Source organism: Lonchura striata, chromosome 11 (genome assembly GCF_050655825.1).
Source record: "Lonchura striata isolate lonStrDom1 chromosome 11, ASM5065582v1, whole genome shotgun sequence".
In the NCBI taxonomy this organism is placed as follows: domain Eukaryota; kingdom Metazoa; phylum Chordata; class Aves; order Passeriformes; family Estrildidae; genus Lonchura; species Lonchura striata.
The window spans coordinates 22,149,382-22,177,365 of record NC_140713.1 but is presented as its reverse complement, the minus strand read 5'-3'; the positions used below and the strand labels follow the sequence as shown (position 1 = coordinate 22,177,365).

At 46.9% G+C, this 27,984-nt stretch overlaps 1 protein-coding gene across 2 annotated transcripts; it reads right to left on the bottom strand.

Moving 5' to 3' along the window:
* Positions 1-225: 225 nt before the first annotated feature.
* On the bottom strand, positions 226-27,984 carry ATP2C2 (ATPase secretory pathway Ca2+ transporting 2). 2 transcript variants are annotated; one of them, XM_021541046.4, is made up of 27 exons: positions 27,635-27,973; positions 22,069-22,179; positions 21,298-21,414; positions 18,713-18,802; positions 18,013-18,048; positions 17,860-17,921; positions 16,612-16,720; positions 16,385-16,534; positions 15,720-15,788; positions 15,367-15,442; positions 15,080-15,146; positions 13,765-13,889; positions 11,940-12,037; positions 10,825-10,926; positions 9,899-9,988; positions 8,394-8,495; positions 7,676-7,832; positions 5,890-6,060; positions 5,523-5,620; positions 5,381-5,431; positions 3,815-3,981; positions 3,125-3,193; positions 2,928-3,044; positions 2,171-2,318; positions 1,496-1,591; positions 1,054-1,195; positions 226-388 (listed from the first exon to the last, which is right to left on the bottom strand). In XM_021541046.4, the coding sequence occupies exons 1-27, from the start codon at positions 27,731-27,733 to the stop codon at positions 276-278; spliced, it is 2,832 nt and encodes a 943-aa protein (XP_021396721.2). In that variant the 5' UTR covers positions 27,734-27,973; the 3' UTR covers positions 226-275. The 2 variants fall into 2 exon arrangements, with proteins under 2 accessions (XP_021396721.2, XP_085446020.1); XM_085589894.1 differs by lacking the exons at positions 226-388; positions 1,054-1,195; positions 1,496-1,591 and having other exon boundaries at positions 2,172-2,322; positions 27,635-27,984.

Below are 27,984 nucleotides of genomic sequence, written 5' to 3'. Positions count from 1 at the left end.
CAGGTTTGAAACTTTTTTTTTTTGTGTGGGACTAGCTCAGCCTTCTGGAACACAGAGCAGTGTTATAAAAATATACCTGCTCTTGGTTTAAACCAGGAGCCACTCGAGGTATCTGCAGACAGCTCACATGAAGGGGTAGCAGAGTCTCTGGTGTAAGCACTGCTGGTACAGCTGCACTTGAGTACCTTCAGGAAGGATGTGTGGGTCACAAAGCCGTGGATTGGGATTCTCCAGGATCACAGCTGTGTTCCAGGTGTGCTTTAGGGCAGTGTCAGTCAGTTGTGACGTCCCTTTGTGTGCTTTGGGGGGCAGCAGCGCTTTTCACAGAGTTTGAGCAGCTCGGACACCACGAACACTGAGGAAGCCAGGCTGGTGAGGAACAGCAGGTCTGGGGGAGGAGAGAGTGCAGGTGAGCTCAGCCAGGCAGGAATCCCACCCAGGGCTTTCCTGCAGCTGGGAATTGGGCTGCTGAGCCCAGGGGTATGTGTGCCCTCCTTGTGCCATTGCCAGCTGAGAATTAGGGACATCCCTGCAGCAGGTAAGGGCCACCCACAGCTGGGATTGTCCCCTTGGAGGGTGGAAACGGGAATCTCTGCCCCCTGCTTATGACACAGCCTAATGAAGATGGAACACGGTGTGGTAGGGTGCAATTTGCTGATTTAAATTAAAATCTGTGTTCCATTTCAGTGGGGAAACTGAAGTTTTAACTCAGCTCTTTCCAAAGGGAGTGTCTGCATAACGACCTGAGAAATGTCATCATACAGAGCTGGAAAGTCTTGGCATGTCTCCATTTACTTGTATTTATGTGCAGTAAATCAAAATTCAGAATCTAAGCTGGGATAATATGAAATACTGCTACTGTTTGGGTACAGCTCTGTGTAAATACACAAAGATTGGAGCTGTTGGTTGATTTCCCCTTCCCCTTGCTCTGTTAGCTTCCCTTCTGTTGGGAGCTAACAGCAAACTGGGAACAGCATCTGCTTTCTACAGTCACTTTAAGGAAAAAAAAAACCAAACACAACAAAACAAACCATTATTTATTTTGCAACTTACCTAACACTCCTAAATTCTCTGTCTGGAAGATCTTTTGTAGTGGAGGGATGTAAATAACAGCCAGCTGTCCCAAAAATGACCCAAGCACAGAATACAAGAACATGCGGTTTCGGAAAAAGCCAATTTCAAATATCAACTTTGTCTAGAAAAGGGAAAGAGAATTTAAAAAGTAGTTTTTCCCAAACTCTGTTGGAGCTAAATGTCACCTTGTTTCTTTACATTTCATCTCCATTACCTTTTAAGTTGCATAAACACTTAGAGCTACGTAAGTGAAAGTGCAGTTGCACTTGTGATGGATAATTTTATCTGTATAAAAAGTTGATAAAAATAACACTGCTTTAAATAACATTAAAAAAAAACCCTTACTATGCAAAATGCTGGTATTTTAATGTTTATGTTTGTGATTTGAGACAAGAAATTACTGCTGACAGAGCCATCTCACCTGAGAGCGACATGTCAGGGCGTTGAAGAGGTCAAAAAACACAAAACAGGTGAAAGTCATAGTTGTTGTTCGAGGAGTTATGCCCCCTTTTGGATTCTGGAAGCACACAAAAAATCAGGAGTTAGTTTAAGCTTACAAAAATATGCCAATTCAATAGAAGAATTAAATGTTCCCTTTAATGTGCCTAGTCAAACCAAAGGGTAGTAAGACAAAGGAGTAAATCTATTTCTGTTATAGATAACATTCAGTTTTCTCTGCTAATTTTAAAGTTTATGATCTTATCAACCATGTTTTAAATTCTTAAACTGAGGTGGACTTTGAGTAAAGAACTTTCTAAATTAAATTACTGAGACTTAAAGTGCCAACAGGAATCCATTGTACTTGCTATTTTCTGCTGGGAAAATGGAAAGCTAGAGGTGAAAAGGCTCTTGAAGTATTGATGTCAAATCAAGTAGTAGGTTTCCCATTGTGGATTGGAAAGACCAAATTAGAGGTGAGAGAGGGAGGCAGGAGCAGAGCTGGGAGCTGACCCTGCTTTCTCAGCCCCTCTGCCCACACTGATCCTTCCCATGAGATAGATTCCAGAAAGTCCTTGTCACGTCCTTCAGAAACTGCCCTCACTTTGTGCTCCACACACCCTGATGGAAACAAGATCCGAGTGCAGATTTCCCTCACCTCCTTCCAGAAGACAAAGAGAGTTCCACTGATGATGATGATTGCTGACATGAAGATTTTCAGGATCAGGGATTTGCTGAGGATGGTGTCCGTGATGCAGCGGGGGGGCTGCTTGATGGTGTCCCTGTCAACAGGTTCAACCCCCAAGCTGCCTCCAAGAGAAGCAGAGGGATGTGTTAATTAATGCAGGGCATCCCAAAATGTTCATCCTGAGAAACCAGGATGGAGCTGGAGGATGCAATTCTTTGGAACATAGCGTGAATATTCTAGCAAGGTGACATAAGGCCCAAATTTGTCCAAGACACTGATACCAAAGGTCTTTTCTGCATATTGAGCTGCTAAAATAACATCATATCATCACACCATCCCAAAGTGAGAGCTGACTGTGAGACTAAGCATAATGAGGAAGCTGTAATTGTATTTAGCTGTAGTTGTAATTAGCAGTTGGATGAGGTTCCTAAGTCTTGTGATTTTGGGGCATATCCCCACTATTCCCTGCCCATTCCACCAGCAGGTGGTATTTTCATGATAACAGGCCATTCCTGGTCAAAAAATGGAATATTTAAGTGATTCCACCATAAACCAGGAAAATACAGAAAACCTCATGTAAATGTAAAGTGATTTTTGAAAGACCAGAAGGGAGCAGAAGTACAGTTTGTTGAACCACTGATGATGATTGATGAAGAATCGCAACAGTTTGTGTTCCTAGGCCAAATATTAAACCCAAGATTATTTTTCTCATTGGACCCTTCCATACCTCTGTGCTGGTGGCCCATCCATGATGATGTTGATCCATAAGATCTGCATAGCATTGAGTGGGTTGGGTAGGTTGAGCACTGTTGACAGGGTAATTAGGCTCAGAGCTGAAATACTCCTGCAAAGCACAGAACATTATTCTGCAGGGCTTCACCCTGAAGGTGCTTTTCACAGGAGCTGAAGCGAACAGGAACTTACGTGCTCAACTGGAACCGGACAAAATTTTTTATGTTGTAAAATATTCCCTTTCCCTCTTCTATTGCATTCCTGGAATGGAGAGGGAATTTTGTTAACTCAAGAGCACTCATACTGTTTTACTCCCTGTGACACTCAAAACACAAACTGTCTTTTTCAATGGAAATTCAGAGCCCAGCTCAGGAGGAGGTTGTCAATGCAGCTCTTCAATTACAATTCCTTTATCAACAAGTAGATCTGAAAACCTGGGTCACATGGGCAGGTTTTGGTTCATAAAGCAGGCCTAGGACCTATTTATATACTCACTGTACCCTGCCCACTCTCTCTGTTGTTATGAACCAACAGAGCATTGCAAATTATGTTTTTCCTCTGAGCTTCCTGGATGAGGTAGAATCACAAAGGTTGGAAAACACCTCCAGGATCACCTTCAGCTTCAAATTATCACCAAAAATGTTCTGATCTACCCAGACTCCTACGTGCTTTCAGATCCCCAGTTAGCTACAGCAATGGGGAGCCAGGGCTTTCAGGTGAAAGGTGGCTTGGAAGGAAAAGTCACCACCATGTATGCAACTAAAGACGAGTCAGAGCCACCCTGGGGCTCTCCGCTTCCATTCCCATCCCTCCTCACACAACAGGCTTGCTGCAGCAGCCAGCCAGAAAAGAGCTGAAGAGTAAGAAAATCTCCAAACCTACATGACTTTTGAGAAGTCATCATCCACGAGGATCATGTTGGCAGCCTCTTTGCTGACGTCTGTCCCTGCTCGTCCCATGGCGATCCCGATGTCGGCGGATTTCAGGGCCACGGCGTCGTTGACACCGTCCCCTGTCATTGACACCACGGCACCAGCCCTCTGCAAGGCCTGCGGGAGGGGACAGCTCTGAGACCCTCAACTGTTGGAACTCAAATTGTCCCTCAGACATTTTTGGATATTCCGGGCCCTGGTCAGAAGCATTTGAGACCCTGGCAGGCAGCTGCAAACAGCTGTGATTTTGGGTTTGAACCATGGAATGATTTACCAACCTTGCAGGGAGAACAAGAAGTCACAAAAGTTTAGATAGTATAGTAGAAGTAGTCACAAAGTAGAGGGAAGAATTTTTGAGTGCTGTACAGGGGGGTCAGAGATTTTAAGATGGATTTGGGATTTGGGCCTGCCCTGTCCTCCCTCTTCCTTCTTCCTTACCTCCATGTTCTTGGTGACGTTGGCACTCACAGATTGGTTTAGAGTAGAAAAGCACCATTTAATATAGGTAATAGGCATTGGGAAAAAACTGCAAACATGTAACATGTAATGTACCATATAAAAGATAGAAAAGCACCATTTAATATAGGTAATAGGCATTGGGAAAACTGTAACCATGTAACACGTAATGTACCATATAAAAGATAGAAAAGCAGCATTTAATATAGGTAATAGGCATTGGGGGAAACTGTACCCATGTAACACGTAATGTCCCATATAAAAGACAGCAGCAGCCCTGGGTGGGAGAGAAGAAGCAGTCGGGAGTCAGAGAGGATGTCAGGGTGTGTGTGTGCCTCTGCCTGAGCTCTGAGCAAACCACAGCAGCCCCAGAAGAAAATCTTTTAGATAATTTGCAATAAACTGCCTTGAGACCGGACAACAGAAAACTGCTGAGCCTTTCTTTGAAAGCTCGGGTTGGAGAAATTTTTCCACCACACGGAGCCACCCCTGACCTAGAGGTGAGCTCTGGCACTCAACCAGAACATGAATGAGCCATGCTGGCAATTTCAGACTCTGGACTATTTGCTTTGCTCTCTTTTTGTATTGAAAGATCACAAGGTCTGTTGGACTCTAAAGGTGAAACGGATTCGGCACCACACTGAGGACAAAACTCAGACCAAAAATTAGGAGGCTGTTTTTTCAGGGAATCTCACAATTCCAGCAGAAGTTAGAAGAGTAAAACCCTCAGAAATCATTCTCCTGATGTTGTAGTTGCTAATACCTCACTAGGGTTTTTTTGTTTGGTTTTTTTTTTTTTTTGTATGCCCAGGCCCAGACTTGCAAGAAAAATCATAAAATCGTACAATCCTTTCCTGAGGTAGAAAAGACCCACAAGGATCATCAAGTCCAATTCCACAGCTAATACCTTCAGAGAAACAGTGCCAGTGCTCTAGCTGGGGTTTTACAATCCTTTAGTTTGATCTGATGCTGCTGGGGAAAACCAGATAATCCAGAGAACTGATGCTCCCTCCCCCTTATTTTTGTGAGGTGTACAATGAATTTCAGAGGCTCTCAGTACCTTTATTATTTTTAGTTTGTGCTTTGGACTTGTTCTGAAGAAAATGGAAACCTGAAAAACCAAAAAAAAGACAAAATATAATCTCATATTAGAATGGAAGCTATTGGAAATGGGCTTTTTTAAATGTAATCAAAGCCATTACATTTTGGACAGTGGAGGAGAGCTCTGCCTCTGCCAGTTGGTCCAGCTCCTCCCCAGACATGGCTTTCAACTTCCCATTGCAGAGACCAATATTTTGTCCTGCAAAGAAAAGAGATACTCACACTCTAAATATTAGTGGATTCTATAATCCTAACAATGCTATCTGTGTCTTTTAAGAGGCTTACACTGAGATTTTGCCATTTCTGGTGCTAAAATAGTGGAATTAATTTACTGGATTTTGGCTCAGAGTTTGTAGCAGCTCTATACTTCATTTAATGTTTATTTAAATGGAAAAGCAAAAACTCAGTGACCTTTAAAGTCTCTACCGCAATTACAAAGGTGATTATTAAGGGATAAACCTTTGGTACCTATAGCTACAGCTGTTTCCAGGGCATCTCCAGTGATCATCTTCACTGACACTCCAGACTCAAACAGGATTTGAACAGCTTCTTTCACCCCAGCCCTTGGAGGATCAATTATTCCAACCAGACCTAGAAATGTTAGTTTGCCAAGTTCTGGACCTGAAGCCAAAGCAAGTACTAGTAACAGAAGGGGAAAAAAGAGGACAAGAGTAAATTGTTAATTACGTATTTCTGTTCTTTAAAAGGAATATTTAGAGAAGATATTAAGTTGCCTGTTACCCAGCAGAAAAAGGCATTAAAACCAGATCTTTAGTTATTACAATCAGATTTTGTATGGACACAAAAATTCAGTCCACTAAGTAGTAGTTTATTGGAATGAGAGCATTTCTGTTTGACATGTTTCTCTTAAGATTTCTTTCTTCCTAATTTTAAGCTGTCTACCACGTCTTCCCTAAATGCAGCTAGATTAAATCTGGACAGTGTCATGTTAAACCAGACACTGTTAAACTACTAAGTTAAACAATAGTATTCCTGCAAAAACTTACACTTTTTATAAAACCTAAAAATGTGAAATGTAAATTCAGTTAAAGCAGTAAAACTCCCTCCATGTAAACATCCAGGCTCTGAACACTCTGTCTCTCTTCCTGCTGCACACCCCTTATCATTCAATCATTCTTAAATCACTCAAGGATATTTTGCCAGGGGTTCATGTCAGCGTTGCTTTGATGATGGAATCAAAAGCTGCAGCAGCTGCCTGAGTTAATCCCTTCCCCTCAGAGCAGTAATTTGCCATTGCCACAAGGGCAGACAATTTGGATATTGTAAATCAAGCACTGCACAGGAGCTCCTAACCACAGGACACAGAGTGGGAGAATCTGTGCATTATAACTCCACCATCCTCCAAGATCCAGCTGCCAAGGCTTTTCCTCATCTCCTTAGAGGCTGGGAATGGTGTCTGTGTCACTGTATGAAAATCTGAGGTGTTGCTCAGGGGATGTTCCTGGTGATGAAGGAGGTGACACGTGGCTAAAGCTCCTGTGGGCAGTGCACTGACAGGCAGCTGGGATCAGCAGATCGAGAGATTTGGGCCTAACAAAGGCTTGAACCGAGCTTCAAACAGAAATCTCAGCGCCCAAATCCATGTTTGGAACTCCTTCCAAAGTTGCTTTTTGTTGCTGCCTTCTCCAAAACCAAAACGTGGCAGAGCAGGGCTTAGATCAGGCCCAGCCCAAAGCTCTGCAGTGCAGCACCCAGAGCGTGTCCCAGACACCACAGCCCTCCATGGAAGAGAAACACTCACATTTCCAGTGCTTATTTCCAATTCCTTTCCAACTCACCAATTTAAACCCAGCCCAAAAAAAAAAAAAAAAAAAAAAGAAAAAAAATCAGCTAGCAGAACTAAGTAAGACACGGCCCTTGGCACTCTGACAAATGCTGGGAAGAGATCATGAAAGTGATGCTAAGAACTGAGGGCTTTAAGGTGAAATGGGAGATTTAGATTGGAATTGGGAATAAATTCTTCTCTGTAAGGGTGAGGAGGCTCTGGCAAAGGTTGTCCAGAGCAGCTGTGGCTGCCCCTGGGGAATGTCCAAGGCCAGGCTGGACATTGGAGCAACCTGGGCTAGTGGAAGGTGTCCCTGCCCGTGGCAGGGGTGGGATGAGATGAGCTTTAAAGTCCCTTCAAGCCAAACCATTCTGTGATTTTGTGAGGACTGAGCCTCTGCCTATCCTAACCATAACAGAGCAGGAAAGTTTTAGGCCAGATAAGCTGTGAGGGGCAGTAAGGACTGACCTCGAAGTCCTGAGGAGCCCATTTTCTTTTCTTCCTGCTGGTAGAGGGCTTTTTGCTGGGGTGTGAGTGACAATGAGATGCCACCACTGTTGTACAGAGTGCAGTGCTGGATAACTTCTTCAAATGCTCCTTTCATAAAGTAAATATCCTCCTGATCCTTGAAAGGAAGGAGAAAATACATGTTATCAAAAAAAAAAAAAAAAAAAAAAAAAGGAGCACATTTTAAATGAGCAAGTCTTTAGGTAGAAAAATTCTGTTTCCTCTTTTACCTGTTTCAAGAGATGTCCAGGATATATTATATTATATATTATGGATAGGATGGGATATTTTTTGCTCTGGTCATTTTTCATGTTCAGCCCTCACAGACAGCATGGTAATGAAAAGGTTGGTGAGTTTTTAAACCAGAGCATAATGTCAGTCAAAATGAGCTCCTTAACCCAGTAAGGGATAAAGGGCCAACCTTTTCTCCCAAACACCAGACCTCTCTCTCCCTGTCAGTTATCTCTGAAAAAGTTTTTGTTTTCCTGCTCGAACCACTATATGAAAAGTATTATCCCTTCCCATTCAAACTCAGTTTTACAGGTTGAGGTTTGTTCCATTTTCTCCCGACATAGTTAACTCCTGAAAACATTATTTGCTGAAGATATACAATTTCATGCCCATTGTTGAGGTACACAATCAGAAACATGAAACCAGCCCCTGCCTCTGTTTGCTTTACCTGATTTTTCAGTGTGCATTTCACAGCCATCCACTTCTGCTCAGAGCTGAATGGAATTTCCTTCTTTCTTACATAAATGTCCTTTATGTCAGCTAATTCCATCTGCAGCCAGGTGAAACAAAAAGAGCACTGTAAGGGTGGGCATTGCCAGAAGCTGGATGTATTTCCCATATCACAGGGATTGACTGTTGACTGCGTCCTTCCAGGCTGTCAGATACCACAGGGCTCAAGAGAAAATAACATGAGGAGAGCTAAATTCATATTTCAAAACATTTATTCCCTTTTGATGTGCCTGATATGGGATAAATTAAACTGGAGTTTGGAGCTTGATTCCTGATACTTTTAAAGAATTAAGGAACTGTTCTGCCTTTTTGTGAGGCTTTGGGTCAAAGGAGGATCAAGTCCATTCCCTAAACCTATGGCCAAGCAATGGGCTGAGCAGATTTCTGGGTTTCTTTTCTGGGTTATTTCCCAGCAATTCTACTGGAAAGAAGAAGGGAAATAGCAAATAATAGAATGGTCAGTTGTGGATGTGGTTTTGAATTATTTCCTGATGAATTACATTCAAAAAGCAATTCACAACAAAACCTTTCAGTCCAAATCAATACACTCCTGCTCCAGCAGAGTGTGTGGGTGCTCCAGGTGGGAGACACTGGAAGCTGCTTTTGATCACCTTTGTCCCCAGCTCCTACCAAACCAAAACATTAAAAAATAAAAATAGGAGACACACCCTCCCTGATATTCTGCTATTGCTTGGCTACTGAATTCCAGAGCAGGAGGAAGGTTTTAACTCAGCGTGTGGGGAAAGGAAATGCCATTGTTTAAAACAAAAAAAAAAAAAAATCCCAAATCCCTATTTCACTGCTAGACTTACAAGCTTTAAAAGCAGGAGGTAAGGTCAGGGGTTTTCTGGGGCATCATTCCATCAGGGACCTCCTGTGCTTCACCTGAGGGCTGAGCCCACAGCCTGGGTGGCACTGATGAGGTGACACCTTGGGGTGTTTCACAGCTCTGCCCAGCAGTGTGAATGCAACATTCATAAAAACATCTTGTTTTACATAACCATGACTAGGAAAAAGTAAAAGCCAGCAGATAACCCAAAATGAAGGTGACCCTCTGCCATGCAATCTGGCCTAGCCTGTTTCTACCAATTTTTAACTCTTCTCTTCCTCCTGGACTCTTAATTGGCACATGCAGGAAATATAAAAAAGGCTGTGCTGTCTGAGCCCAAAAGAAATGCAGTTCCCAGCCTAACTGCAGGATTTACCAAGCCAAGCAGTGATTGCTGTCAGCAGCTCAAGGAAAGTGTTGGACCATGACTAAAGCATGACTGGGAGAGGCAACACCTGTGATCTTGGGCAGAGGGGACAAGGGAGTACTTAAAACCAGTCTGGGGGATTTAAAACAATCTCACTCTGCTGCCAGACCTCACAAATCCAGCTTTTATTGATTGCTTGATTGATTGATTTGAATTGCAGGGAAATTTTAAACTCTGAGGGTCTTACCTTCATTGCCAGGGCAATGAGAGCTCCTTCTGTGGGCTGTCCTATCACACTGTTTTTCCTGATAACAGCATTATTGACTACACAGCCAGCCTGGAGAAAGGGATAGGTTTACATGAGACAGTTTTGTCATTTCTGAAGTCAAAGCTTTTTCATCTGTTTAAATAAATTGATGGAAGGTTGGGGAATGAAAGGAGCCACATCCCAAAAGTTTTGGGAAAAGGTTTCCCCTCAGCAGCATCACATGAGATCAGTTCTTGTGTCTTCTAAAGATACTTAATGCATAACATACACCATTATTTTGGTAAAATACTATGCTTTGGAGAAATTAACATCAAGAAAACATAAGATACATCCAGTGAGCTTCATAGATCATGAAAATGAAAGCTCAGTCTCTCCTACCACTGTTTCTCATGTGCAGTATGAATAAAACAGGACCCCATCTCCATTTGAGATTCAGCTCCAATTGTTTCACCACCCAAACACTCCACTTTAGCTTACAGCTGAATGTTCAAAATTTTATATAAAGCTGACATGAAACCCAGAGAACATCACAATAAATTTATAAACTGACTGTGTAGCTGGCTAATGTCTAGAAACTGTGCATATTAAAAACCTGAACAGGGTGAAAACTATTGGTTTCTCCTCTGACAGAATTGTATTTTTATCCAGAACATCATTGACTCATGAAGCTGATGGCTCTGGTCTCTCCCTGCATGCCTTATGATCACTGCTTTTCACCCCTAACTTCAGGAATTACATCACACTCAGTCTTTCCATGAGAATGTTTTCCATGGAATGTTTTAGCAAGACAGGCCCATTTTAGAATTACAAAAGTGGGAGTTTTTTTCCACACTAATTATCAAAGTTATTTGTGCAACTGAAAACTGAATGTAACTAGGATAAGCTGGTTCATTATTTATACTTACCTCCACGAGTTTCCCAATGGAGACGTTGGAAAATTCTTTAAGGATCTCCTTGGATGGCAGAAGATAAACATTTCCTTCTCCATTGTAGCCCACCCCACTGACCTGGGCGAGGGAGAGAGAGAGATGGGAAATTTCCCCTTTGCCAGGCAGGACTGGACTGCAGATGTGTGCAGGGGGCTGCACTCAAGAAAATTCTCATTTTGAAGGAGTGCAGGGGTTCTTCTTTCTCTCTCAAAGCAAGGCAGACAGTGACAATATCACATTAAAATGGCTTTTTAGGGACAAAAGGAGTCCATTTGTCCTATGGGGAACTTGTTTGCTGTTATTCCAGAGGTCTCCTGCAGCTCAGGGGAGAGATGCAGACCTCTGGCAGCAGTGTTATCTCTGGGTTTGTTCAAGCCCTGCCTTCTTGACTGTCTGTCCCTCCTCTGCCTCACATTTTGCATTTTCCCTCATTTTGCACAGAGAGGAATGAACCAAGCAGAAAATGGAGCTGCTCTTATAAGAAATATTCCTCCAGGAGATGGACCAGCAAGGCTCAGTGTCCACCTCGAGTCAGGAACAGGAGTGAGGTGACACAGATTCTAGGTTTCTTCAGGAAGTTACATTGAGTTTTATTGAAAACCTATTCTTTTATACACCATTCCAATACAGGTGGGCCTGATTGGTCATTTAATCAACACCCCTGGCTAATTAAGAAGACACTCTGGTAAACATCTTATGAGAAAACAACTGTCCAAAGCACCAGCTGCAAGATTGTTTTAATTCTTTCTCAAAACTCCCCAGAGCAATTCCTGGGAAAGTTTATCTGGCTTTCTCTCTCTGAGCAGACTGTCACATCCACAGGTCAGTGCCAGATTTCAATATTTGCAATAACTGCAGGGAACAGCAGCTTATGCCAGTGGACATCTCTGTGGCACCTGAGCCCTTCTGGACCCTCAGCCCCACCTCTGCTTGTCCCCAGGGCTGCGAAAATCCCTTCTCTGTAGGGAATGGGAGAGAAACTGCTGGGTTTGGAGCTGGCCAGCCTCCCTGGCTGGGCTCTGAGTGAACCAGAGGTAGATTCAGTGCTGCTGAATTCCACAGGAGAGGCTGGGGAAGCTGCTCAGCCCTACCTCAGCCTGGCAGCCGTCCGAGCTCAGCAGCCGCGTCACCGTCATCTCGTTGGCAGTCAGGGTGCCCGTCTTATCCGAGCAGATGACATTGCAGCAACCTGGGGCAGGGATGGCTCGAGTCAGAGCTGGTAAATGGTGCAGCCCAGCAGAGATTGAAGAGAGGGAGAACAAGGTGCACTCGTGGTGTTTAAACTGCGCCGGTGAAAGGGGGAAGTGGGTGAGGTTCCTAACAGGGAAGGGAAGGGTTTGAGGGCACACTGTGAGCATCATTTGGGTGTGAGATGGGCTGGGGGACACCTGAGGAGGGTCACATTGTCTCAGTCAGTGTTTCTGAGTTTCACTATCTCTCAACAGAACAGCTGCTCTAATCCAAAAAGACCCAATTCCCACCCTGCCAATTAAGCCTTGCTTCTCTAAATCAGGAAGAGCAGCCCTTCCCTGCCTCACCAAGGGACTGTGAGGGGAGGTAGGGTAAAGACTGTCACAAAAAATACTCAGAGAGCATATGTTAGAGCATAAACTGCCCCTTTGCTCTGCTTTGTGCCAATCCTGATCCAGCAAAGCACATTTTTCCAGAGCCCATTTACAAAATACCACAAAAGGGTCAATTAGCAGAGGAACCACTTTCCAGATAGTTTCTGCTCCCAAGAAGGGAGGAAATTAATACAAAACAAGCATCAGGCTCCAGCTCCCTTCTGAGTGTGAATATCTTTCCTGGCTCTGGAGGTGATCACAGTGCTCAGGCACAGACCCCATGAGCACAATGACCTCCAGGTAAAAGCCTGGGGAGAAAATAAAGCAGATTGGGCTGCAATTAAATGAATCACACTTTTGAAGGATTAGCAGACAGCAAAGCTGTGACCTCCAATACCTCATTTTCAGTGACTGATAATTAAAGAAGAGGGATTGTTTTTCTCCTTTTCAGAAGTTTCACAGGCAGTTTTGGCTGTGCCCCGCAGTTCCGCCTCCGTGGGCGCAGCCCTAGCAGAGCAAATTCCCTCAGGAGGGAAAAGCTGTTTCAGATGTCCTGGGTCAGGGCAGAGACAATAAAATCAGGGTGATAAGATTCCTTAACTGCAGAACAAACAAGGGCAGCTCAAACAATAGCAGTGTTTCCTAAGAGAACAGGTTTTTGCTGCAGCAGATTTTGGGAGCTGCATGGAGCAGCCTTGGTGTTTGTTGTGCCTTTAATGAGTGGTGCTAAGGAGACACCGTGTCTCCTCCTTCATATCCCTGCCACCCTGGCCCAGGGCAGAGCAGCAAAGCCTGGGGTGAAGCCACCTGGGAGTGAGGGACAAATTAAAGATAAGGGGAGGAGGAAGAACAATTCCATCCCGGTGTGTTGTGCCCTGCAGCTGTGAGGATGCGCTGAACACCTTCTCAAGGTCCTCTCTGTCCCTCTCTCCATGACTTTTTGGATATCAAGGAGAAGGCCATCCAGCCTGCAGAAGGAAAAATGGCTTTGTTTCTGCTGTCAGGAAGGGGCTGGGGAGGTTTTTTTAGCCAGACACTGGAGAAGTGGATGGGTGGATCTGCAGGAGGATCCCACAGCACAGAGAGCAAAGAGAAACCAAGATATTAACCCAATGTGTTTCTGTGTTGCACCATTCCAAGCATGTGCCTGCGTTCATACCACCAAACTAAGGCAGAAGGGTGAGAAACACAGGGCAGAAAATATATTTAATTCTGAGTGGGGTGCTCTGTCCCACTAAGCCTATTCCAAATGTATTTTTTCTGGACCACACCAATGCTCCCGAGGCCAGCCCGTGGCTGTCCAGCTCAGATTTTGGAGCCTGGCAGGTGACCAAGCCCCCTGCAGCCTTACCTAAGGTTTCTACAATGGGCAGCTTCTTCACAATCACCTTTCTCTTGGCCATGCGCAGCACTCCCAGCACCAGGGTGACGGTGACCACGATGGGCAGGCCCTCGGGGATGGCAGCCACGGCCAGGCTGGGGACAGCAGAGACACAACAGCCTCAACACGGGGCCCAGACCACAACTCCTGACCCAAAGGTGCCAAAGGGACATTCCCAGGGCTGGGTTTTCCTAAGGGGAAAACCACTGGGACTCCTGGCACGCTGGAAATACAAAAGCAGGATTTTTATCCAGCCCTTTGACCTCTTCCTGGATGATTTCGACAGAGCAGTTATTTTTATTCTTTACATTGGCAAAGAGCAGTAATTTCTGGCTAAGCAGGGATGCAGAGGCTGGATTTAATTTCATTTATTTAACTTTCTGAGGATGGGAGTTGAATATTCCTTGGCATCAGGGCTCACACATTAGCCACTGGCTCCTGGCCACGTGCAGCCCCTCGCCTCCTCTCTTACCCCACAATGTGGGGGACAGAACCAGCTCCTCAAATGTCCCCACCATCAAAACCTGCAACACCTGATATGCAGGAAAAATCCATCCCCAGTCTGTATATTGGGCATTAGATATTCCTTAGGAAACTCTCAATGCTTCTAGGTATGTGCGAAATGTAACCCAGGAGACCTTACAAAACCATAATCTGCCCTCCAAAACTCAGAATGAACCACTTTCCTTTGCCAGCACATCCCCTGGGGGACAGGAGGGTGGCACTGACTCAGTTTGGCTTCTCTGTTGTCTCTTCACCTGGGATTTTGTTTTTCTTTCCATAGAACACTTTTTTATTTTTTAAGAATTGATTTTAGAACCATGACAACACCATGTTATCAGGTTTTATGGGCACTGCTGAAAACCACATTTTTTATTGTGTTTGATTAAGAAGCTATGCATGCTTCTTTATGCTGTATGAGGTATGCATTCCTTTCTTTAGATGTAAATCCAGTAGGAACAGCAAAGAGTAATATTTGCTGTTTGTACACTCCCACTAAATTCACAGCACAGATAGAAAAGGGCATTCACAGCAGGATGAGGCAGAGATGCCAGTGAAGATTTTCAGGATACCAGTTTATAAAATTAAACAAACCCTCAAGCTTGGTTTTGTATTTCTGCACTCTGTTTAAACCTCACGTTAATTTTTCCAGTGCATGAGAAATACGTAATTTATGAAAGGTTTAACTCAAGTTGTCTTATGTGAAAGGTCCATTGGTTCGAACAGGGAATTCCTTGGGATATTTCATTAGAAATCAAAGGGAAAGGGGCTCTCCAGTCCTCACCTGACTCCAATGGTGAACATGCTGAGGAGACGCTTCCCTTGCAGCCAGCCAATGAGCATTATCAAACCTTGGGGGGTAGGAAAGGATATGATTAAAAAAAGAATATCAAAAATCTTTAATCTGTTTTAGCTGATGTTGCAGAACTAAAAAGGCAATGAAGCACCCTGAATCTCTCCTTCAGTGTCTCTGCTGGAACCCCCAAAGTCCAGGTAACCCAGACCCAGCAGTGCTTTTGGAAGAGCAGCTCTGGAGCACAGAGGGGTCCCACAGCCCTGCATCCCACTCACCAATTATCCCAAAGGAGAACAGGGTGAGCTGCTTCCCCAGCCTGTCCATGCTCTTCTGCAGAGGTGTCTTGGGAGTCTGGAAAAATCAGAGATGACTGGTTTTCCTTTGGTTGTTGTGTGGGATGAGGAGGTGATGGTCAGCCCAGAAGAAGTGTCCCACACAGTCCTGGTTGGCAATCCCTGGTCCCTTGTGCTTTTCCCACCCTCCAACAGGCAGAGCCTCTCCTGTGCTTTTCTGTCACTTGTTCTGGCAAAAGCAGAACTGAACCCAGTGCATTGCCTCCTGGGACTGCTCCTGCTCACAAACTTTCACCCAGGACACCCAAAATTTCCCCAGACAGGGACTGTGTTACCTCCTCAGCCTGCATCATCTTGAACACCTCGCCAAACTGGGAATTTTCACCTGTGCCAATAACCACGCCCTGAAAAAGGGAAAAAGGAGAGGTAGAGGTGGAAAAGCCTAGAGAATCCCAGACTGGTTTGGGTTGGAAGGGACCTGAAGCCTCTTGTTCCACCCTGCCATGGGCAAGGACAGCTTCCACTGTCCCAGGTTGCTCCAAGCCCTGTCCAACCTGGCCTTGGGCATTTCCAGGGACCCAGAGGCTGCCACAGCTTCTCTGTGTGCCTCACCACCTGCACAGGGAGGAATTAATTCCCAATATCCAGCCTAACCTCTGTCATTCACCTTTTCCTGTCACTTGTCATGGTTTGACACTGGCACCATGCCAGCACCCCCATGAAAATGCAGCCCCTCAATTGAATGCTGTGAAACGTGATCAGGAAAAAGAGCAGAGCAGGCCCAAGCTTAATAACAAGGGAAAAAACTTTATTAAGCTACTACTACCATACTACTATAAAAGAAAAAGAAAAAGAAAAGCACACACAAAATCCAAATTAAAACCTTCCAAAACATTCCTCCTCCCCCACCAGTTCCAGAAAACCACAGTGAGACACAATGCCCACACCAAAAGAATCTGCAATGAACGCCCTGGAAAAGATCAGTGATGTCAGAACTCACTTTGCCCTTCCCGTATCGCACCAGGGTCCCCATGAAAACCACATTGCTCAGCGTGGTGATGTCCCCAGCTTCCAGCAGGACACCCTCAGTCTTGTTGCAAGGCTCAGCTTCTCCAGTGAAACTGGATTCATCCACCAGCAGATCTGTAACCTAATTAACAAGCTGCATTTCTGGCACTGTTTAAGACAAGGACTTTCCCAGCCAGGCTCATTTCCAGCTGTATTTACCTCGATGAGCCTGAGGTCTGCAGGAACCCTGTCACCCACAGACAGGTAGATGATATCTCCAGGCACCAGCTCTCGTGCTAGAAGGTGCTGCAGTTTTCCTTCCCTTAGGCTACACGAGGCAAACGGAGAAAAAAGAAAGGGAACCAGGCTCTGAGGGTTTTATTCGTTCTGCAAGATTGGGAATGTGGCTGGCAACAAAGCAAGAAGCCTTGCCCCAGAGAGCTTCCAATGTAAATAAGAACAGAAAATATTCATAACAATGAGCAGAGGATTATGTTCAGCTTGGGCTCGGTTTTAATTTGTAAATAGATGGGCAGGTTATGGATGATTTACATTTCAGAAGTGACTTAAACATTATTTATACAGTAGAGGAGCAATAAGAAGTTGTGCTTTCATGCTTTAAATAATGAATTGCAGATTCTTGAACCTAAAAAGAGGCTTTTTAAAGCTAGAATTACCCCTGACATTCCACTGTTGCATTCAAAGTGGAGCCTTCCAGGCAGCTGGATGCTTCTGGTGTCATATCATAAATAAATAAAGAACCAACAGTGGGGTTTGTAAGCTCCAGGGTGAACTTTGGACCAGAAGAAAACCCCACACCTCTTTGGCAGGGCAAGGCTTCCCTGAGCCTCACAACTTATCTGCTGGCCATGACAAAAGTGATTTGCAAAGACATCAATAGGAAAAATGTTTCCTGTCATTTCCAGCACTGATAACAAACATCAAAGCCGTGGGGAAAGCGGTGCCTGATCCACCCTGCAGCTGCCCCATGGGCTGTGACCTGGCTGTGCCTGTGCCCAACACGTGTGTGCACACCAGGTGGGACAGGACCCCCACCCCTCCTGCACCTGCTCTCTGTGCCCAGCTCTTGTGGGCAAAAACTACCCTAAAGCAAAAAAAATAAATACACAGGTGAGGTTCTTCCTGCCTGGGGAGACAGTGACATGCAGGATGCTGCAGGGATGTGGAGCAGGGTTTTTCTGGGACCTCCTGTCTCTTAGCATTTATTCAATTCCACAGGGTGCCTACTCCTTATTTCTAATTTTTTCCTTATAGTTATACAAAAATTCTAATAACTTCTGACCAATGCCAATTATTTCATCCCATTTCCCTATGACATGGAGCTGCACCTATTCATGGTGCCTCCAGAGACCAGGCTCTCACTGTGTGCACAAGAACATGGAACGATTCTCTTCTCCTGTTGGTGCTGCCCTGTCAGCCCCAGCCCCTGCTGCAGCCACGTCTCACCAGTTGCACTCGGGGGGCACCAGCTTGTTGAGCTCTTCCAGAGACTTTTCCGAGCGATATTCCTTTCAAAGGAGAAGGGAGGAGAAAGCTGAGTTACAGGGAGGGCTCTGTCCTGCTGGCCATGGCCACGGAGCAGAGCTCTGCACAACCCACCTGGATGAAGGCCACGGTGACCACGATGAGCACGGCCTGGGAACAGAGGGGTGTGACAGGTGAGGGCACAGAGACGGGGTGGGGACAGGACAGGGGCCACCACCGTGGGGACAAAGGACAGGCGACACCCACCATGAGGGATAAAGGACAGGCGACACCTTGCCATGGTGTTGGGGGGACAGGTGACACCCACCATGGGGATGAAGGACAGGGGCCACCATCACGGGGACAAAGGACAGCTGTCACCTAGGTGATGGGCCACCACTATGGGGATAAAGGACAGGTGACACCCACCGTGGAGGTAGGGGACAGGGGCCACCCACCATGGTGATACAGGGGAGGTGACACCCACTGTGGAGGTAGGGGACAGGGGCCACCCACCATGGTGATATAGGGGAAGTGACACCCACCGTGGGGATGGGGGACAGATGTCACATAGCAGGGTGATGCAGGACAGGTGACACCTTCCATGGTGATTGGGGACAGGTGATATATCCCATGGTGATGGGGGACGGGTGACACGTACCATGGTGATGGGGGACACATGACACCTTCCATGGTGATGGGGGACAGGTGACACCTTCCATGGTGATAGAGGACAGATGACACTTTCCATGGTGATGGGGGACAGGTGACACCTTCCATGGTGGTGGGGGACAGGTGACACCTTCGATGGTGGTGGGGGACAGGTGACACGTACCATGGTGATGCTGGCGGCATCCTCGTACTCCTTGGTGATGACACTCACTAGAGCTGAGGCCAGCAGCAGGAGGATGAGGGGGTTTTTGAACTGAGAACACAAGGGAAACATGGAATTGAAGCTGAGCTGGCTGCAGACCCAGCAGGAAGGGAAGGGTCCCAGCACGAAGGGAAGGGTCCCAGCACGAAGGGTCCCAGCAGGAAGGGTCCCAGCAGGAAGGGAAGGGTCCCAGCAGGAAGGGAAGGGTCCCAGCACGAAGGGTCCCAGCACGAAGGGTCCCTGGGTGATTTTGCTGCAGGACCCTCCTTGCATCGTGGTCAGGTTCTGCAGTTCCTGCCCCACAGAGAATGGGTGGCCTTGGGGAGCAGCAGGATGAAATCTGCTGCAGTCTCAAGCTGCATCAAGGGAAATATATGTGGTATATTAGGAAAAAGTTTTTCATGGAAAGAGTGATAAAATTCTGGAATGGCTTCCCAGGGCGGTGGTGCAGTCCCCATCCCTGGATGGGTTTAAACAAGCCTGGATGTGGCACTGGGTGCCAGGGTTTAGTTCAGGTGTTGGGGCCGAGTTGGACTTGATGATCTTGAAGGCTGCTTCTGACCTTGTGATTCTGTGAAGTTCACACCAAACCCCATGAATCCCCCCACTTTTCTCCTTTTTGCTCCCCTTTGCAGACACAGAGCTGATTCTAAAAGCTTCTTAGATGCACAATAAGGACAAACAAAACCTTTACTGTCTTTTTAGAATCTGAAACCAAAAATCCTCTATCTTCTCTTTTTCATTTTTTCTTTAATTAATCTGCTCAAATCTCCACTGGACTGAGAGCTGTGGGAGTCAGGTGCTCAGTTGTTTCACCTTTAAACAGAGATTTTTGAGGCCCTTTTTTCTACCTGAGAAAATTACAGCTCTGTTTAACTGATGTGGGAATTGATGGAAAGGAATTAAATGGATAAAGATAAATCTGCCTGCTTTGTGCAACAGATTGTGTGGTGATGCTCAGCAGGAAAGCCAGGGTTTAACTTTATTCCTGGCTGGATCCAAAGGTGAAAGTCCCTCCCTTTCTCTTTAGAAAACCGAGGCAAAGGGGATGATTACAAAAATAGCAGCTGGAAAAAGCCACAGCAAGGGGCTGCTGAGGGCTGATGCTCAATGCAGGGTGTGAATGGTGCAGGAGCAGAGGCACCAAGAGATTGAGAAGGATCAGAGATGTACCAACAAATCCCTTTGGTGTCCCTGTAGGAGAAACTGGCTCTTAAAGCTGAGCAAAAAAACCCCACCATCTCACTTTTTATCAGGAATAAGAGAATCCTTGGAGAGATTTAGTGATCCTTACCAAAATCTTAAAGAATGTCAATCATACAAAAAAGGGATAAACCGTGAAATAAAAATGAAGTCTTTCAAAGCAGCTCAAATCCTTGTGATTCAACTAAGGAAGATTGGTCAAATCACTGGTTGGAAATGAAAAATAGAAACAAACAAAAAAAGGCTCTTCTTGTCTGATTAAAAGCTCTCAAAGAGAGGTGAAAAACATATTAAATACTGATGAGAAACAGTTAATAAAAGCAAAACTCAAGGATAACTCAGCTGGGGAAAGAGAAGATAACAAATATCACTTTCTGCCTGGCTTTTGGGGGCAGTTGGTGTGAAATTGTGGATGTCAACAGCACGTGGCACCATTGCTGAATGTACCTGTCACTGGTGTGTCACTGACAGAGACCCTGATGCCTCAGGTTTTAGACTTTATATTTTTCACATTCTGTGCTGCTTTAGTGTGTGGGTCTGAGCGTCACATGAGGGGATGCTGAGCTCTGTGCACAGAGCAGGGAGACAAAACAATTCCTGCTCCAGCTGGGCACCAAGGACAAATGATCCAAACCTCAGCCCAGGAGCACAAACAGCGTGGGCTGGAGAGAGAAAAACAAGCAGGATGGGACTGCCTGGGCTGGAGCTGGAATGGGACAATGAACTCCAAGATGCAAATGGAGCAGAATTTATAAAAGTGAGAAACCCCATGACCAATCATCCTTTTTTTTTTTTTTTTTTTTGAGGCCATTTTGGGTTGTGCTGTCCAAGGTGGATCCATGGAGGCATTCTAATAAACCCCTACTTTATTCTTTATCTCCATCTAGTCTCTGTTCTAGGCCAGCCTTCACCAGGCACCAACCCTAAAACTCCCCCTGAGCTCCAGAGCTGCCCCTTTTCTGGCGGGACAGCCAAAATCAGAGCATCCTCCAGCCACCACTGGCTCTCCTCAAACCTTTCACGAATTTCTCACTTGCCTCAAAGGGAATAAACATGCTCCAGCAATCAGGCCCCTGATCTACAGCGTTTGTGCAAAATAAAAAGGTTCATTTCTGTTTGCAGATGTTATCTGCACCCTGGGTGAGCTGCAGAGGAGCCTCACAGTGGTTTTTTTCCCAGGAGAAGGAGCAGTTCTGTGCCCAGGGCACAGCTTGTTCCAAGGCTCAGCCTCTGGAAGTTGAAACCCTGAATATTTCAATGCAGGCACACGCTCAGAGCAAGCCAGCCAGGCTTTGTTTCTGCCAAGAAATGAGGATCTGTGCAGAAAATCAGAAAATCCTTACCTGGTCCAGATATTTCTTCCATATTGGCTCCGTGTTCTCTACTGAGAATTCATTCCAGCCGTGTTTTGACCGGCGCTGGAGCACGGAAATCTCAGAGAGTCCAGTCTGTAAGTCAACCTAGAGGGGAAAAAAACCCCAAACCCAACCCAAACATTTCCTAGTATAGCTACAGAAAACTTCTTATGTCAAATTTATATTAAAAACCCATTAGCAGACTAGGCAAGATCTTCATGGCTCAGTCCCACATGAAAAAAAATGAAGCTGTCTGTTATTTTTCTGCTTAAATATGTATTTTTGTTAAACTATAAACCACAGTTTTTTATAGTGTGTTTTACTGTGCTTTGTTAAACACAGAAGCTCATAAAGTAAGCACAAGTTAATTAAAAAAAAAAGGACATTTCTAAAAGGGAGAAATTATATTATAGATGACAAATTAGAAATGTAAAATAGTAAAATAAAGAAGGAATTTCTGTTTGCACTGTGTATTTAAAGAGAAAATAAAAATAAATATGCCCTGACAAAACTCAAAGGGAACAAAATGAGAAGGGATAAATCCTTTTCTGCCTGGATTTAGAAAAATACTGAGGTCAGAACCCAAAATACAACCAAGCACTAAAGTTTTCCCTGATGGTGGGCACCCTCAGAGGATTCACCCCACAAAAAGACAGAGGAATTGGGCACCCCAGGAGTCTGCAAGTCACTTAGAGGCTGATTTTGCAGCTCAGGCCCTTCCCACAGGCAGATCCCACATTCCCAAGGGCAAATCCTTACGTTCAGAGCTCTGGCCAAGTCCTCCTTGTGGCATTTGCAGGCATCCTTGGGGGGCAGGACTGCCACCTCCTTCTCCTGCTGGATGATTTTCAGCTCACACTCCTCCTGGGGCTGAGGGAACACAGCAAAGCAAGTGTTGGGTGAGAATAGTGAGAATTAAAGCTTTCCAGCACCTCCTTGCTTCTTCCCTTCATCTTCATCCCCCTCCCTCCCCTTGCCCGTATTTAATACGTCTTTCACCTCTCTTTGAGAGCTTTTAACCAGACAAGAAAAGCCTTTTGTTTGTTTGTTTTTATTTTTCTTTTCCAACCAGTGGTTTGACCGATCTTCCTTAGCTGAATCACAAGGGCTCCTTCAGTCACTGCACCACGTCCAGAATCTCAGTGCTTTAATACCAGCTCTAATTAACCCTGACCACAGCCTTAAAGGCAGGGGCAGGTTCTCACTGGGGGAGAGGCTGTGAGGAGCTGGGGAACCACAAAGAGAAGCTCTTGGTGTTGATTAGGAAAGGTTTGTGCTGATCAGGAAAGGTTTGTGCTGGTTGAGGTGTCCTGCCCCAGAGGAGCTCTGTCCCCTGCCAGTGTCTCACAGCCCAGACTCGATGCTCAGAGCAAGGAAAACACCTTTCCCCTTCTAAAAATATAACAAATGAAGTGAAAAAGTGAGCTGGAAATGTGAAGTGAGAAGCAAAATTTCCTCTCCTGTGTCCAGGGTTGTTTTGCTCCACCACAGACTCTGCAGATGCCTCCAAGCAGGGTAAAACCTTCCTGCCCCATCCAGGCAGCCCAAACCCTCAGCATCCCAACCTCTCCTTTCAATTCCCTCCATTCCCTTCTCTCAAATGCACTTCCCAGAGCAGCAGCATCCCCAAAATCTCTGCCAGGCCCATGATGGAGGCACTGTGATCAGGCTAAGTACAGAGAGGGAGAAATCTCCCCCTTCCCAAGGGACAGGAGCTCCATTCCCTTTTCCCTACATCCACCAAGCACAGGAGTGTGTGCTCATTAACAAAAGAAGCCCCAGAGAGCGTGGCAGGCATTTGGCAGCAGCTCCCAGCACCCTGGAATATTTGCTGTGGGATGCACTCATCCTCCTGCAGGGTTATTTGAGAACTTGGCCCTCCCTTGAATATTCAGGAACTTTCTAGGAACATCCAGAGCCCGAGATAAATGCAGAAAATCATCAATGCAGAAAATCATAAATGCAGAAAATTATTAATGCAGAAAATCACAAATGCAGAAAATCACAAATGCAGAAAATGTCCTTGGCTCTTCTCCCGTGGAGTTGGTTTCAGCCTTGGTGTTTCTGGAGAGCTCGGAGCATCTCTTAGCCCTGCTCCTGGACCAGGTTTTAGCCATATCCATCTGTTGCAGCCCCTTTTTATGGCCATTTTCTCAGCTGCCAACACGAGGGATGCCAGCACCCCCCTGCTCCCAGTGGAGCAGCTCCCTGGGACCCCTTGGTTTGGGCAGGGCTCACTTAGAAACCTTTTTGTCCCAAGAACAGCCTGCCTTTCCAAACCCCCAGCACCTTGCCCAAGATCTCCATGGATTTTCCAGCTCCCACATTTCCCTCAAACTGCTGATCCCGTTCTGCCCAAAGAAGCTGCAGCACTGCTCCCATTTTTGAGCCATCCTAGCACTGGACATCACCCTTATTTCCACATCTCCTTAACAGACCTCTTGAGAAGGGACAAAAATACCCCTTCCATGTTTGAAACTCATGATTTATATCCCTGCTTGGGTGTCCTGGTTGGACAAATCCATCAGGTCCCTGTAACTTTGTTGACATCCAGACACTGAAACCCCAGGAGCTACTTCTGAAGATGGAAGGGTTTGGTGGGAAGAAAACACAAGGCGGCCATGGATAGACACATCCTGGAATTCACAGATTAATGTGGCCTCTCCAGGCTCCTCTGTGCTGCAGGTGACACAGGTATCAAGGTACAGCTCTGCCCTGGAGGGGTTTAAATTTTAATGAAAGCAGCTGGAAGGCAGGGAGACCTGGACATGCAGATAACATGCCTGCAGTCCCCAAGGGAAGCAGGGCCCGGCTCTATCAGCAATATTTACCTTCAGAAAGGTGTGGAGGAAATGAATGAAGGCCCTGGATGTGTCTGAGCCCTCTGTGGCTCCTCCAGAAACGCTGGCAGCTCCCTGCTCCTGGCAGCCAGGGCTGCTGTGACAGGAACAGCTGTATTGGGGTGAGCTCACGTGCACTGCTGAGCCTACACCTGAAAGGGCTTTTCCCTCATGAGCATGGCACAGCTTTTCCCACCAGAACAGCCCCTGGAATGGCTGTTCTCCCATCTCCCTCCTCCTCTGCACGTGCTGCCTCTGCAGAGCCCCTGTGCCCCAGTCCCATCCCAGCCCGTGGATGTGGGGCAGCAGGCAGTGTCCTGTGCAAATCCCTGCTCAAACAAACCTCTCCTGGAGCATTGCTGGCTTTTGCATTTACCCTGCAAAGCAGATGTGGGTTACCCCCAGTATCCATTTCCACTTACAACCTTTATCCTTTTGGCACAGGAGCACAGGCTCCACGCAGCAGGACAGGAAGAAATAACAACAGGGGAATGATCAGTTTATCTATTGTTTTGTGAGATCAGGAGATATTGGAGGCTGTAAAGAGCAGCTGGTGTGGCTGGGAGCCACCTTGGAGGTACCTGAGCATCCCTCATCCCAAAACAATCCATCAATTGTGCCACTGAGCAGCCCGTGTGGAAGAAAGAGAGCACGGGGATTTCTGCAGAGCACACAGCCCTTTTTGTGTACCCTGGCAAACAGCCCAAAATATCAGTTCTCGGGATTTTCCCCCACCTCTGCCTCTGCATATTCTTTTCCCTGCCTTGGGTTACATTGGACCAGTTAATGGACTGCAATCCAGAGTGGGCTGGATTAGTCTACATGAAGCCCTTCCAAATATTAAACTTTATCCCTGCCAAAAATCCAATAAATCAATCAAACCATTCTCTCCAAAGCCTTTTATGTTTCTTTTTTTTGGGTAGACATGGCAGGCAAAAAAGACCCATCTTCCAAGGGTGCAGGCAGAATGCAGAATCCAGCCTAGAGCAACCCTCAGATGAGGAGCTGCCTTGCTGGGCTTCCCTCTCCAAGCTCCCAGTCCTTTCCCACCACCACCACCACCACCACCACCACCATGATTTCTGCACCTCCCACACAATTTCCCACTCCTCTGTTGTACATCTGTCAACAGAATTCCGATATTTCTTACGTGAAGCAAAGATCTGGTGCCCCTGCTCGCAGACACAAACCTCAAAATTGTGCCTTTGATTGTTCAAGAGGCCCCAGGTTTTCCAGTAAAGCTGATTTAAAGCTCCCAGCTGCAGCCCCTTGAGATGCCTGCCCTGGGCTGTGCCCCTGGTACATGGGCAGAGGGAAAGGAGGATGTAAAGAAGCAGTGCCAAGGATTTTCTCCCACTTTCACACACACTGGGATACTCAGAAGAGAAATCTTTGACTGTTCCTCAAATCTCTGCAGCAAACACACAATTCTCATACACTGTAAATCAGAATTCCCCTGGTTCTGAATGGGGCACTGCAGGAAGGGAGTTAAACCATGCACAGCAGAGCCTGAACACAGGCTGGGTGTGTGCCAGGGCAGCACCGGGGCTTTCCTTCACAGGAGACACTTGTGAAGGCATTTCCTCACAATCACTTGGGCATTTATCCTGCCTGGAGTCCCATCACATCACCTGGAATCACACCTTGATGGCCCAGCACAGTGCTTTGACTAAAATATTTATAAGATTGAAAGTGCTCCACAACTGTTTGCAAGTAAAGAAGCAAAATGCCATCGAGTAGGGAAAAAATGAGCCATTTACCAGCCTAAATCATACTCTGGGAATATGTTCTTGATTTACCAAGTTCTTATTTTTATTTTACACTGCTGTCTGCCTCCTAGCCCGTGCCAAAGCTCTCCTCACCTCCCTCTCCTGTTACACACAGGCCACTCTCTGCAAGGACCAGAGCTAAAATTCAAGAGGGGTTTAGCTTTGGAAGCAAATACATGTCACTATTTATTTTGGCACAGCACAAATGTGCAGCCTAAGAACAAGCCAGCCTAATTGCCAGTGGCCTCCTGCCTACGTGCAACCAGAAATCTCAGCTTCCCACCCAGCCAGGCCACAGGGACTTTCTGTAACCTCACCAAGATCTTCTTCTCCTGGGGTTTTGAGCTCTGGGTGAGCAGTGCAGAGCAGCATCACCCGATGCACTACACAGGGTGAGAGTTCAGTGTCTCATTTCTCTCCCTGTGACACTGACCCACCCCACACTGGACAGACCAGACTCAAAAAGGGGATTAGCTGAAATGATATCTGGTAAAGGCCTCAGTCACTCAGGAAAAGCTCATGAATCTCTCCAATTGTGTGGATGGAGCTTGTTGGGAGTGGAAGTAAGGGTTAACCCCACATGCTGAAGGAATTAGACAAATGGGGTTCACGTGGCAGAGCACCCAACCCATCTGCCATGTGGCATTAAAAGTGGGGCTTGAGCCATGGGAACCTTGTGCCGAGCAAATAAGCAGATAATCCCAGCCTGGAGGATTTTGTGGTGAAAACCCAAGGAGAACAGCAAATATGTCACCCAAACCACCACTGGCCACTCCATCTGCACCGAGGACAGGGAGGGGACATTGGTGCAGCATTTTTCAGGAAAGGAGAGCAGTATTTCCAAGTGGACCCTGCAGCTCTGAGCCAAAACTCTCCTTGGCCACTGGCTACCAGCCCTGAGTGCAGGAACAGCACTGAGGGGTGCAGGAATAGCCCAGGGGTCAGAGCCCAAGGTCAGAGACTGAGGGTCAGAGCCCAAGGGTCAGAGCCTGAGGTTAACAGCCCCAGGGTCACAGCCTGAGGGTCACAAACCCCAGGGTCACAGTCCCAGGGTCACAGCCCCAGGGTCACAAACCCCAGGGTCACAAATCCCAGGGTCACAGCCCCAGGGTCACAAACCCCAGGGTCACAAAACCCAGGGTCACAGCCCCAGGGTCACAAACCCCAGGGTCACAAAACCCAGGGTCACAGCCCCAGGGTCACAAACCCCAGGGTCACAAAACCCAGGGTCACAGCCCCAGGGTCACAAACCCCAGGGTCACAAAACCCAGGGTAACAGCCTGAGGGTCACAAATCCCAGGGTCACAGCCCCAGGGTCACAGCCCCTCTGCCAGTGGCCAGCTCTGGTGGCAGGGGTGCCCTGGGGACAGGGGAGCCCTGCTCTCCATTTCCCCTGTTGTTCCCACACTCCAGAGAGCTCCCACAGCACTCCAGGGCTCTCCCACACTCTTCCTCAGTTCAGAAGCTCCCCAGAGCAGGCAGCAAAGCTCCTGGGCAGGATTCGGGCCTCAGCTCTTGGATCCCTGCGTAGAAACAAGGCTCCCCATGACTGCAGACCCTGGTAAGCAGCACCCACCTCATCCCCGCGCTGCCGGGGGCTCGCACGGAGCGGGGCCAGCGCAGCGATCTCGAGTTACGGGCGGGACAGAGCAGGAGAAGCGCACCGAGCCAACCCCAACCACACCAGCTATTGCAGCAGGTCCAGGCAATCCTCACCTCCTCTTCCGGCTCGCCGCTTCCCAGGGGCTGATATTTCTGCACGAAGCGGAGGAGCGACCTTTTCTGGAAGAATTTGGTGATGCTCCCTTCGCCCATCTTCGCCGCGCCGCGCTGCGGAGAGCCCCGGGGCCGGGAGCTTGGGACCACCGGGGCGAGCAGCTTGGAAACAGCGGGATAAGCAGGCTGGGACCAGCGGCAGGGCTGGCTCCGGCTCCCCGGGAGCTCGGGGTTACCTGCAGGGACACAGAGGCACCTGGAGCTGCCAAGTCACGCCTTCCCCCGGAGGTGCGCGCCCTCCGAGCTGCGCCCATAAAAGCCGGCCGGGAAGCCTGGCTGTGTGTGACACC